This window comes from Cherax quadricarinatus, chromosome 79, assembly GCF_038502225.1.
Source record: "Cherax quadricarinatus isolate ZL_2023a chromosome 79, ASM3850222v1, whole genome shotgun sequence".
In the NCBI taxonomy this organism is placed as follows: domain Eukaryota; kingdom Metazoa; phylum Arthropoda; class Malacostraca; order Decapoda; family Parastacidae; genus Cherax; species Cherax quadricarinatus.
Window position 1 is genome coordinate 9,816,057 of NC_091370.1, and position 14,454 is coordinate 9,830,510.

General features: G+C 39.9%; 1 protein-coding gene across 1 annotated transcript in view; it reads left to right on the forward strand.

The window, feature by feature from the left end:
- The first annotated feature begins 654 nt into the window (after window positions 1-654).
- Window positions 655-14,454, forward strand: part of LOC128702629 (trypsin-1) — a 32,722-nt gene continuing 18,922 nt past the window's right edge. The window contains exons 1-3 of the mRNA XM_070101812.1: window positions 655-790; window positions 9,095-9,297; window positions 13,283-13,378. Coding sequence (XP_069957913.1) covers window positions 9,258-9,297; window positions 13,283-13,378 — 136 coding nt within the window. The 5' untranslated portion in view covers window positions 655-790; window positions 9,095-9,257. The remainder of the gene's footprint in view (window positions 791-9,094; window positions 9,298-13,282; window positions 13,379-14,454) is intronic.

The following is a 14,454-nucleotide window of genomic DNA, read 5'->3' on the forward strand; positions in this document are numbered from 1 at the left end:
TCTGTATGATCTATCATGATTGTTGGTCTCTGTATGATCTATCATGATTGTTGGTCTCTGTATGATCTATCATGATTGTTGGTCTCTGTATGATCTATCATGATTGTTGGTCTCTGTATGATCTATCATGATTGTTGGTCTCTGTATGATCTATCATGATTGTTGGTCTCTGTATGATCTATCATGATTGTTGGTCTCTGTATGATCTATCATGATTGTTGGTCTCTGTATGATCTATCATGATTGTTGGTCTCTGTATGATCTATCATGATTGTTGGTCTCTGTATGATCTATCATGATTGTTGGTCTCTGTATGATCTATCATGATTGTTGGTCTCTGTATGATCTATCATGATTGTCGGTCTCTGTATGATCTATCATGACTGTCGGTCTCTGTATTATCTATCATGACTGTTGGTCTCTGTATGATCTCTCATTACTGTTGGTCTCTGTATGATCTATCATGACTGTTGGTCTCTGTATGATCTCTCATTACTGTTGGTCTCTGTATGATCTATCATGACTGTTGGTCTCTGTATGATCTCTCATTACTGTTGGTCTCTGTATGATCTATCATGACTGTCGGTCTCTATATACTAGGTCTCTGCCACATGGCATACTACTTAAGACAGGTGCAAATCCTTATCTATTCTTTCAAAACTTGGTAAACATTGGTGATGGGATCCCACCACCTGTACTCTTTAACCAGAGTGCCAGTCATTAGCCTGCAGGCAGACTGGACCAGCCTACAGCTCCATTTATAGGCTCGGCATTGCTGCAGTGACCACAGGTACACAGGTGATCCGTACCTTTGTAACCATGTTAGGATTTGTCATAGCTACGTTTCTTTGTTCAGTCCAGCGAGTGTCAGTAGCATGCTGATATAATAATTAGAACCTCATTCTCTGGGCGGTAATAGTAGGTAGGTAGAGAGAAACCATCGTAGGAGATGCTACCGTCCAGTTAGGTAAGTGTGAAATGGAGACATGTTTTTTTCACTCTGGGAGGCTTGCGGAGGTTCTCCTGTCTTATAAACATGTAATACGACGGGTAAATCTTATAAATTCCTACTTACATTCAGTGTACATATCTTTATCTTTTTTTGTGCTTCTTAATGGGTCTTAATCAATCAATATTTCCTTTCCAACCTGGGGTGGTCTGAGACCGGGGCTTGGAAAAGATTATCCCAAGAACTACATTATTTTTCTAGCCTATCAGACCTGGTCGGAGACTGAGTCGTGGGGACGATATTTCTCAGAACCACTGACAAAGACCTAGTTGAGTTGAAGGATTCATGTCAACTACCATAGTTCTTGAAGATTGAGACACTTATGCAGCATATGGAAATCTTTATTCAGGAAACGTTTCGCCACACAGTGGCTTCATCAGTCCAATACAAAGAGGAAGGCGTAAGGAGAGGAGGAGAATGAGGTAATCAGTCCCTCAACCTGGAGTCGATGTGTTCAGTCCATCAATCTTGTAGAATGTACAGCATAGGGCCGTAGACGTGGCTTATATACTGTAGTGAGGTGACGTGAAGCAGATGGAGGCGGGGTCATAGTGGTACCATCCACTAGTCGAAGTAGGTCTTCGTCCAAAGGTTGAACAAGTGTTGAAGAATTCTTTGTAACAAGATCCCATGATGCTGCAGTGTCTGACAGTTGTGATGAATGGTTGGGTCAGGGTTAATGTTGTCAGCTGCTGACTAAGTAAACACAAATGTTGTCAGCTGCTGACAAAGTGAAGACAAATGTTGTCAGCTGCTGACAAAGTGAAGACAAATGTTGTCAGCTGCTGACAAAGTGAAGACAAATGTTGTCAGCTGCTGACAAAGTGAAGAAAAATGTTGTCAGTTGCTGATAAAGTGAAGACAAATGTTGTCAGCTGCTGATAAAGTGAAGACAAATGTTGTCAGCTGCTGATAAAGTGAAGACATATGTCAGCTGCTGACAAAGTGAAGACAACATACAGAGAAGAATGACTAAAATGATTTACTGTGTAAGGAACCTCCCGTATGAAGATAGACTCAAAGCCTTAAATCTCCACTCTGGAGAGGCGTAGAATGAGGGGAGATATCATTGAAGTGTACAAGTGGATGACGGGCATAAACAAGGGAGATATTAATAAAGTACTGAGGGTGTCGAACCAGGTAAGAACCAGTTGGATAAATTTAGATTTAGAAAGGACATAGGTAAGTACTGGTTTTCTAACAGAGTTGTAGATGCGTGGAACAGTCTTCCCAGTGGGATGATAGAGGCTAGGACCTTGGGTAGCTTTAAGAAGAGACTGGACAAATATATGAGTGGGAGGGGCTGGGTTTGATTGGTGTCATTGGGTACGGGAGTTATTTTCAGGGAAGCTTTAGGTAGTAGTCGTTTTGATAAGGACCTGCCTCGTATGGGCCAGTAGGCCTTCTTCAGAGTTCCTCCATTCTTATGTTCTTATGTTCTTAAATGTTGTCAGCTGCTGACAAAGTGAAGACAAATGTTGTCAGCTGCTGATAAAGTTGTGTACGAATGTTATATAATACCGACAAGATGAGAGTAAGACACATGTGCAACATCTGGGTATCTTTATTGTAGACGTTTCGCCATCCAGTGGCTTTATCAATACAAATTCTAGGACATAACTTGAAGACAGTAGAACTATGTACAGAAGATGAGGTAATCAGTCCCTCAACCTAGGAGTAGGTGCGAACAGCACCATAGTCGTGGAGATTCTGAAGCAGAAGAAAGAATCCTGGCGCTTATATAGTAACGTCAGGTGAAGCAGACGAGGGCAAATTCACTGGTAGGCGGGATTCCCCAGTGGAAGTAGGTCCTTCCCAAAGAGATGGGTTAGTTGTAGTAGTAGTTGTCGTAGTCGTGAAGGTTATGTACATGTCCTCAGAATTAAGATTCCATGATGTTGCAGTGTCTGACAAGTTGTGTACGAATGGTATATAATACCGACAAGATGAGAGTAAGACACATGTGCAACATCTGGGTATCTTTATTGTAGACGTTTCGCCATCCAGTGGCTTTATCAATACAAATTCTAGTTCTACTGTCTTCAAGTTATGTCCTAGAATTTGTATTGATAAAGCCACTAGATGGCGAAACGTCTACAATAAAGATACCCAGATGTTGCACATGTGTCTTACTCTCATGCTGATAAAGTGAAGACAAATGCTGTCAGCTGCTGACGAAGTAAACCCACAAATGTTTACAACTAACCAATAATAATAACATTTATTTCTACAAGTACATAAGCAAGGTATACAGTCCTAGCTGACGTCAATAACATACTACTATATATAAAGCCCCTTGTTATGCAGAGTATTTCGGGCAAATTAGGTCAGTTTTATCCCCAGGATACGACCCACACCAGTAGACTAAGACCCAGGTACCTATCTACTGTTAGGTGAACAGGGACAGCAGGTGTCTTATGGAAATACACCCTAAAGTTTCTACCCGTACCGGGGATAGAATCCCCGGGTCTGAGAGGTTTGGTATAAACCTTGGTAATAAATACCGACAAGTTGGTTTAGAAAGACACGTAAGCAAACACTATAACATATTTATTAGAAAACGTTTCGGTCCTGGGACCTTGATCAAGGTCCCAGGACCGAAACGTTTCCTGAGTGGTTTACATAGTAACATATGTGTGAATGCCTAGTACAGCCCACCGTTCAAACACTTTCTAAGTAGCCAATGTTCTATAAACATGCCTAGCAAACACTCACAAGTGAATAGCACAAGTTAGAGAAGAAGACTACATATACTGATAACACTGAAAGATTTATTACTAAGGACAAAAATATTTCACATCCCTTTTGGTCATTTGTATTCTTAATTTCGGGATTAGTAACCCAGGATAACCCTAAATAAAGTCAGGATGTCAACAGACTTTTATTTCTATTGGTTTTTTTTAATCCTCTTCCCCAGGATGCAACCCACCAGAGTAGCCTAACACCCAGGTACCTAGGTACTGCTAGGTGAACACGGCCAGTAGGTGCAAGGAAATGTACCCAACGCTCCCACTAGTCCGAAGATCGAACCTCGGTCTCTCAGTGTGTGAGCTGAGGACGCTACCTGGAGAGAGTTCCAAGTGAGCCTGGGTATGGGGTACATAATAAAACTACAAACTCCTTTAATGGGGTAACAATGTAAACAAAATGACTGTTGTGTTGTCTACGGAGGGTCTAATGTTGTTTATCTTCATGTGTGAGATGAAGATATCGTGTGTTCTTTGTATTCTTTATCATGTGAACTGCCATCTGCCCACCATTATCGTCTACTAACATCACCACCACTACTACTAGCTCCACCACAACACTACCACAGGCAATAATACGACTGCCATCGCTACCACCACCGTTAACACTACCACCACTATCATTGCTACAACCACCATCACCACCACCACTACCACTAGCACCACCGTTACACTACCATCACTGAACATTAAAATGGTATAAAATACCGACAGATTGTTAGGTAAGACACATATGCAACAGTTAGGTATCTTTATTTCGAAACGTTTCGCCTACACAGTAGGCTTCTTCAGTCGAGTACAGAAAAGTTGATAGAAGCAGAAGATACTTGAAGACGATGTAATCAGTCCATCACCCTTAAAGTTTTGAGGTGGTCAGTCCCTCAGTCTGGAGAAGAGCATTGTTCCGTTGTCTGACAACGGAACAATGCTCTTCTCCAGACTGAGGGACTGACCACCTCAAAACTTTAAGGGTGATGGACTGATTACATCGTCTTCAAGTATCTTCTGCTTCTATCAACTTTTCTGTACTCGACTGAAGAAGCCTACTGTGTAGGCGAAACGTTTCGAAATAAAGATACCTAACTGTTGCATATGTGTCTTACCTAACACTACCATCACTGTTACCAGCACTATCATTACTACGACCACCAACACCATCACCACGACTGTCACCATCATCACTGTCACCACCACTGTCACCACCATCACCACCACTGTCACCACCATCACAATCACTGTCACCACCATCACCAAGACAACCAACACAGCTAGACAATCAGGAGCGACTCGAAAGAGATGATAACTCCAATTACTTGGAACAAAAGCCATTCACCAGCATCGATGCACCTTCCTGGTACCTTCCACAAGGTACCAGGAAGGTACCTTGTCGAAGTAAGGTTTCGCTTAGTACTCTGAATGGATGTATTGACTTCGACTCTGTCGAAGACTTTATCGTACTTCATACACTATTTAACCTTTTATTATTCTTAAATGTAAAGTATACACCATTATGTCAAGCCAGCTATTTAATGAATCATGGTGAATGTCAGATAAGATAGGATTTTGTTCGGATTTTCAACCCCGGAGGGTTAGCCGCCAAGGATAATGCAAGAAAGTCAGTGAATCATCAAGGAACTGTCGGTCTTATTGCCATTGGGGTCCTCAATCTTGTCTCCCAGGATGCGACCCACATCAGTCGACTAACACCCAAGTACTTACTTGCTAGGTGAACGGGACAACAGGTGTAAGGAAACAGGCCCAATGTTTCCACCCTTTGCCGGGGACCGAACCATGGACACTCAGCGTGTGAAGCGTTGCCTACCAGGCCACGGGTCTTTTTGTCTTTTTTAAGGAATTACTTCATAGCGGTGAAGTCATCCCCTGAAAAAAAGGGAAAATGAATTCGCAGGTCACGGTATGCCAGGAAGTAAAAAAAAATGATAATGGGGACATAATCAATATAAGCGTGGAAGATAGGTATTAATAAAGGGGATATTAATAAGGTCTTGAGGATGTCTCTCCAAGAGAGAACCCGCAGTAATGGATTTAAATTAGATAAGTTTAGATTTAGAAAGCACATAGGAAAGTATTGGTTTGGAAATAGGGTAGTTGATGAGTGGAACAGTCTACCTAGTTGGGTTATTGAGGCTGGGACTTTGGGTAGTTTCAAATTTAGGTTGGATAAGTACATGAGTGGGAGGGTTTGGATTTGAGTGGGACTTTCACATCAGAGCTTATTTCTTGGGTGGCATTGAAAATTGGGTTGGGCAAATGTTTTGTTAGTGGGATGAATTGTAAAGGACCTGCCTAGTATGGGCCAACAGGCCTGCTGCAGTGTTCCTCCTTTCTTATGTTCTTATGTTCTTATGTCATTGTTGATACACAAATAACCCGCACATAAAAGACAGAAGCTTACGACGACGTTTCGGTCCGACTTGGACCAATGACAAAGTCATTGTCCAAGTCGGACCGAAACGTCGTCGTAAGCTTCTGTCTTTTATGTGCGGGTTATTTGTGTATCGTTCCAGTCACGGTATTGTGCCTTTTTTGTTATTTAGTCATTGTTGATATTTGGCACAGTGGTACCAGTAGACTACTTTTTGTAGGTAAGCCTTCAATGAAATCTAAAGGAGTAGTGATATAACTTACGAAGCCATGATGTTAGGACTGTAGAGCCCCGCATATACCGGACCTCTCTTCGGTGTTCCACATTTTCATTGGCTTTCAACTGAGACATTGTTCCACCCGCCGGCGGGTGGAAGGTAATGAACTATGGCTCAATTTGAAACCAATAAAAACGTAGAACAGAAAGAAGGTGATATACGTATGGGGGCCCTCGTGTAGTTACATTTTGCGTGCTGTGAGTAAGGTATGGTCGTGTCTCATGTGCTCCGCTCCGTCTATCAGTGCACTCACAGGCAGCACAGCTACAAGTATACATAACATACACTGAGTCATAACAAATTATGCTCCGGAAGCTGCTTTTCCCCTAGCAGAATCATTGAAAAAAATCAAATAAAAAAAATCAAGATCCAAATGTTTATTTCTTTGCGTAGTATACAAATTACAATGTACATGTAATAAAGTATTGTTAAACACAAGGAAAGTCACTAACAGAAGTGAGCATATCAGACAGAATAGAGAGAAAGAAGAAATCGTAAACATTTACCACCAATATTTATGTCATTACATTGGCCAACACCTAATTACGGATTAATGATATTATACCGATTTTAGAGTAAGTTTGTGGTGGAAATAAATGGTATAAAATACCGACACAAAATACTGCATTTGTGTTTATATTTCCAAGTTTGTGGTGCTGGTTCCGAATATGTCATCGGTTTTGCTTGATTTGGTCTCGTTTTTTGAGAAATTTCGTATCCCATTGAAAAAAGCAAAAGATGTGAGAAATGTATTGATCAGGCGGGGCTAACTTACAAATAACAGTGAAATTATTTTTTAAGATCAAGGGATCAAGAAGTTTACTATCATCAGATCAACACAAATAGACATCTTGTGCTCATGATTGCAAAGCTTCTGCAAGACTATTATGATATTTTCGTATTCTTCTTTAAGATTTGTTTAGTGAGCAACTGGAAGAGATTCATATTGGTTATCATTGTGCAGTAAGACACATTTCAAGCTTCTAGTGGAGCTGTCTATAAACAGCCGCCAATCTCCTAGTCTATATCCATGTCCCATTCGAAAAAGTCCAGGGATGTTATTGGATTATACAAGTTTTTCATCATGGCTGAAATAAGGAAGGAGTTCAACCTCTCTTGTCCGATAAGCTGTTATTTTAACTTCTTGTTGTAGACAGTTCTTTTAGTGTGGCTGCTAAAAGTTCAGATGCTTGCTTGACAGACTGAGGTCACGTATCAGATCATTGAGTTCTTGGGAGAACTGCTGGGGAGTTGAAATGCTTACATCATATTCACTTCCACTGTTATCACCTGTGTTACATCCTAAACCCTGAATTTCTTCAATATCTGACAGCAGAAGGTCAGGCAGTGGTATTGTAAACACTGGTATGGGAACATCTTCACTGTGTGGTACAGATCTTCCTGATTCCAAATTCAGGATATTCTCACTTGACTTTCTTGCATAGTGAAATCTTTCAAATTCACCATACAGAAATAACAATCATCGTGGTGGACTTTTTGGTTCTCCCCTCATGGAAAGTTCCTTGATGTTGGTGAGGGGCTCTTGATTTAGGGAATTGAATCTGTGCTCCAGTTCCCCGAATTAAGCCTGAATGCCTTCCACATCCCCCCCCTGGGCGCTGCATAATCCTACGGGTTTAGCGCTTCCCCCTTGATTATAATAATAATAATAATCTACACAATAGGCACACCCAAGTTTAAACTTTTTCTTTGCCTATTTTTACACTTGTAAGTATTCCAAACAGGTTTTGCAAACTATATGAGGAGTCCAAGACTTGTCTTGTCCTCCAAGTCCCACTCCAAAATAAGCAAGATAACATTGTTCTACAAAATCTGTCATTTTGTTTTTTGTTTTTGCAAAGAGTATTTGCCACAAATACAGAAAAATGCATTGGAATTGCTTAAGCAGACTCTTCGTGAAGAACTCTTGCTTATCTGGAAAAAATAACAAAATAAAGAGTACAATATTCTCAGGTGGTCGTTGTTGATACAACTCCTTTCGTTAAATATTAAATAATTTAAAAATAAAATTGCAATTTTTATTAAAACTCTCTATATACAAATTATCACTACATGTACGCGCGTTATGGTTAAGTTCTCTCTTAATTCAGGGTAGGTATGCAATATCTCCCAAACTAAAGCCAATTTGCAAAACCTACTGCCATTTTCGAATTCAGCAACTCCAAAATACCCTAATTACGTTCATATATCTTTGGCAACGATATTTTTTGTTGTTCCCGAGTCTTATCAGTTACGATAAGTGAAGGGAACGGCGCTAGTTCCTTAGATACCCGTAGGTTGAGGAAAGATTAAGGGGAGGCGAGTGAGGGATATCAGTGTGGCAGCATTTGCGTGATACTGCACGCTTGTCCCTTGCAAGGACACACCGCGTCTTGAAGGTGGAACACCAATGAATACCTGGAGAGGATTTCGGTGGTCAACCAATAGACCCCTGGCTGTCTTCAAGAAGGCACTGGACAGGCACCTAAAGTCAATACCTAACCAGCCGGGCTGTGGTTCATACGTCAGTTTGCATGCGGCCAGCAGTAACAGCGTTTTTGATCAGACCCTGGTTCACAACGAGGCCTGGTCTCAGACCGAGCCGCGGGGGTGTTGACCCCCGAAACCTTCTCCAGGTATCTCCAGGTATACTGACGCGCACAGTTCTTCCACAGTGGCAGAGTGGTGGCATCTTGGAGAAGTCTGGACAGCAGCATCACTGAGCGAGAGTCAACATCACAGATATATTACACTCTACAGCCACATCTAACTCGACCCTCCCAAGTATCAATACTAGCAAACTAAATCTTAATTAAATCACAACGAAGTCAAGTCGTGATGGGGTGGCAAACGACTTTACGGATGACCCATAATGTAGGTAAGTCCCACTGATTGACTTTACCTCTCTCAGAAAATATAATAATAATAATAATCTTTATTTCTACAAGTACATGTACAAGGTATACAATCCATAGCTGACATCAATGACATACTACTATATAGAAAGCCACTTGTTATGCTGAGGATTTCGTGAAAATTAGGTTAATTTTGTCCCCAGAATGCGACCCACACCAGTCGACTAACACCCAAGTACCTAATTCACTGATAGGTGAACAGGGACAGCAGGTGTCTTTAGGAAACGTCCTAATGTTTTCACCCGTACCAGAGATCGACCTCCAGACCTCAGTGTGCGAGTTGAGTTCCTTACCAATCGAGCTACGGGACACTTATCAAAATTAAATCTAAATACGTATCTATATTATTCCTACACACTCACACGTATGCTTATAATACTAATATCAATACATAGAATGTTAGACAGAGGTATGGGTAATAGACATTAAAATGAGTTCTGTGTTGTAAATAACTATCACACATGACTGCGATATCCATAAATAAAATTAATACAGTAATCACGTCATTATGACAGTGTATAGTAGTGATATTACCTACTACTACGACTACTAGTACTACTACTACTATTACTACAACTGCTACTATTACTACAAATACTAGAACTACTACTACTACTACTACTGCTTCCACTCCCTTGTTTCATCTCCTTCCTCCCGACCTGTCTTGCGGTGCCCCGTGGCCTGGTGGCAAGAATTCTCGCTTCACACGGTGAGGGTCCGGGTTCGATTCCCGGCGAGGGTAGAAGCATTGGACGTATTCCTTACACCGGTTGTCAATGTTCACCCATCAGTGAAGTGGGTACCTGGGTGTTAGTGGACTGGTGTGGGTCGCATCCTGGGGACAAAACTGACCTAATTTGCCCGAAATGCTCAACATAACAAGCGGCTTCCTATATAGTAGTATGTCATTGATGTCAGCTATGGTCTGTATACCTTGTACATGTAAATAAAATTATTATTATTATTATTATTATTATTATTATTATTATTATTCGCCCAGTTGTGACTCAACAAGCGACCACTGATAGAAACGTTGCCATTCATTTAATGGCTGGGAGACCATAACAATCAGAATTTTGGTACAAATGTAAGGCCTAAACGCGCAATATATAGAATTTTGATGACCGAAACACCGAACCTCCATTAAAGTTTCCGAGTCACAACAACTTAAGACTATTTTTTAATGGATCTTGCAGAACTTGATTTAAATGAGTTATTAAAGAAACGAATCTTTATGTAATCCAGTCCAAGTTATTCTTATGTAATCCAGTCCAAGTTATTCTTATATAATCCAGTCCAAGTTTTTCTTATGTAATCCAGTCCAAGTTATTCTTATGTAATCCAGATCAAGTTATTCTTATGTAATCCAGATCAAGTTATTCTTATGTAATCCAGATCAAGTTATTCTTATGTAATCCAGTCCAAGTTATTCTTATGTAATCCAGTCCAAGTTATTCTTATGTAATCCAGTCCAAGTTATTCTTATGTAATCCAGTCCAAGTTATTCTTATGTAATCCAGTCCAAGTTATTCTTATGTAATCCAGTCCAAGTTATTCTTATGTAATCCAGTCCAAGTTATTCTTATGTAATCCAGATCAAGTTATTCTTATGTAATCCAGTCCAAGTTATTCTTATGTAATCCAGATCAAGTTATTCTTATGTAATCCAGTCCAAGTTATTCTTATGTAATCCAGTCCAAGTTATTCTTATGTAATCCAGATCAAGTTATTCTTATGTAATCCAGTCCAAGTTATTCTTATGTAATCCAGTCCAAGTTATTCTTATGTAATCCAGATCAAGTTATTCTTATGTAATCCAGATCAAGTTATTCTTATGTAATCCAGTCCAAGTTATTCTTATGTAATCCAGTCCAAGTTATTCTTATGTAATCCAGTCCAAGTTATTCTTATGTAATCCAGATCAAGTTATTCTTATGTAATCCAGATCAAGTTATTCTTATGTAATCCAGTCCAAGTTATTCCTATGTAATCCAGTCCAAGTTATTCTTATGTAATCCAGATCAAGTTATTCTTATGTAATCCAGATCAAGTTATTCTTATGTAATCCAGTCCAAGTTATTCTTATGTAATCCAGTCCAAGTTATTCTTATGTAATCCAGTCCAAGTTATTCTTATGTAATCCAGTCCAAGTTATTCTTATGTAATCCAGTCCAAGTTATTCTTATGTAATCCAGATCAAGTTATTCTTATGTAATCCAGTCCAAGTTATTCTTATGTAATCCAGTCCAAGTTATTCTTGTGTAATCCAGTCCAAGTTATTCTTATGTAATCCAGATCAAGTTATTCTTATGTAATCCAGATCAAGTTATTCTTATGTAATCCAGTCCAAGTTATTCTTATGTAATCCAGTCCAAGTTATTCTTATGTAATCCAGATCAAGTTATTCTTATGTAATCCAGATCAAGTTATTCTTATGTAATCCAGTCCAAGTTATTCTTATGTAATCCAGTCCAAGTTATTCTTATGTAATCCAGTCCAAGTTATTCTTATGTAATCCAGTCCAAGTTATTCTTATGTAATCCAGTCCAAGTTATTCTTATGTAATCCAGTCCAAGTTATTCTTATGTAATCCAGTCCAAGTTATTCTTATGTAATCCAGATCAAGTTATTCTTATGTAATCCAGTCCAAGTTATTCTTATGTAATCCAGTCCAAGTTATTCTTATGTAATCCAGTCCAAGTTATTCTTATGTAATCCAGTCCAAGTTATTCTTATGTAATCCAGTCCAAGTTATTCTTATGTAATCCAGATCAAGTTATTCTTATGTAATCCAGTCCAAGTTATTCTTATGTAATCCAGTCCAAGTTATTCTTATGTAATCCAGTCCAAGTTATTCTTATGTAATCCAGTCCAAGTTATTCTTATGTAATCCAGTCCAAGTTATTCTTATGTAGTCCAGTCCAAGTTATTCTTATGTAGTCCAGTCCAAGTTATTCTTATATAGTCCAGTCCAAGCTATTCTTATGTAGTCCAGTCCAAGTTATTCTTATATAGTCCAGTCCAAGCTATTCTTATGTAGTCCAGTCCAAGTTATTCTTATATAGTCCAGTCCAAGCTATTCTTATGTAGTCCAGTCCAAGTTATTCTTATATAGTCCAGTCCAAGCTATTCTTATGTAGTCCAGTCCAAGTTATTCTTATATAGTCCAGTCCAAGCTATTCTTATGTAGTCCAGTCCAAGTTATTCTTATATAGTCCAGTCCAAGCTATTCTTATGTAGTCCAGTCCAAGTTATTCTTATATAGTCCAGTCCAAGTTATTCTTATGTAGTCCAGTCCAAGTTATTCTTATATAGTCCAGTCCAAGTTATTCTTATGTAGTCCAGTCCAAGTTATTCTTATATAGTCCAGTCCAAGCTATTCTTATGTAGTCCAGTCCAAGTTATTCTTATATAGTCCAGTCCAAGTTATTCTTATGTAGTCCAGTCCAAGTTATTCTTATATAGTCCAGTCCAAGTTATTCTTATATAGTCCAGTCCAAGTTATTCTTATGTAGTCCAGTCCAAGTTATTCTTATGTAGTCCAGTCCAAGTTATTCTTATGTAGTCCAGTCCAAGTTATTCTTATATAGTCCAGTCCAAGTTATTCTTATATAGTCCAGTCCAAGTTATTCTTATGTAGTCCAGTCCAAGTTATTCTTATATAGTCCAGTCCAAGTTATTCTTATGTAGTCCAGTCCAAGTTATTCTTATGTAGTCCAGTCCAAGTTATTCTTATGTAGTCCAGTCCAAGTTATTCTTATGTAGTCCAGTCCAAGTTATTCTTATGTAGTCCAGTCTAATGAAGTTGATAGTGTTTCAACCCAAGACACCAACAACTGGTATAATATTTTTCAGTGTTAGACTTAATCATCTCTCTGGTGTTTGACGTTGCAGGCATCATTTACACTTATCTTTTGTTTTAATGGTTATGTGTAATTTTGTTGGCAGGGTTAGTGATGGTGTTGGTGGTGCTGGTTGCTGCAGTCTACACTCATGAAGTGGACGCAAGAAGCAGTCTTTGTATTAAACCTAAAATGGATTGTGGTGAGTTGGAGTGTGTACTTACCTAGTTGTGGTTGTGGGGCGTCGATTCAAAGCTCCTGGCCCCGCCTCTTCAACTGGCCGCTACCCGGTCACTCTTCCCGCTCCGTGAGGTTAATTATACCTCTTCTTAAAGTTATGTTTGGATCCTGCTTCCACTACATCACTACCCAGGCTATTCCACTTCCTGACAACTCTGTGACTGAAGAAATATTTCCTAACATCCTTGTGGTTCATCTGAGTCTTCAGCTTCCAACTGTGACCCCTTGTTACTATGTCCCATCTCTGGAACATCCTGTCTCTGTTCACCTTGTCTATACCTCTCAGAATTTTATATGTCGTTATCATATCCCCCCGAACTCTCCTGTCTTCCATTGTCGTCAGGTCGATTTCCCTTAACCTCTTCTCGTAGGACATACCTCTTAGCTCCGGGACTAGTCTTGTTGCAAACCTTTGTACTTTCTCTATTTTCTTTACGTGCTTGGCTAGGTGTGGGTTTCAAACTGGCGCTGCATATTCCAATATGGGACTAACGTACACGGTGTACAGGGTCCTGAACGACTCCTTATTAAAATGTCGGAATGCTGTTCTGAGGTTTCCCAGGCGCCCATATGCTGCAGCAGTTATTTGGTTGATGTGCACTTCAGGAGATGTGTCTGGTGTTATACTCACCCCAAGATCCTTTACCTTGAGTGAGGTTTGTGTGCGTGTGTGTGTGTGTGTGTGTGTGTGTGTGTGTGTGTGTGTGTGTGTGTGTGTGTGTGTGTGTGTGTGTGTGTGCAGGTGTGCGTGTGTATGTGTGTGTGTGTGTATGTGTGTATGTGTGTGTGTGTGTGTGTGTGTGTACTCACCTAGTTGTACTCACCTAGTTGAGGTTGCAGGGGTCGAGTCCAAGCTCCTGGCCCCGCCTCTTCACTGGTCGCTACTAGGTCACTCTCCCTGAACCATGAGCTTTATCGTACCTCTGCTTAAAGCTATGTATGGATCCTGACTCCACTACATCGCTTCCCAAACTATTCCACTTCCTGACTACTCTGTGGCTGAAGAAATACTTCCTAACATCCCTTTGATTCATCTGT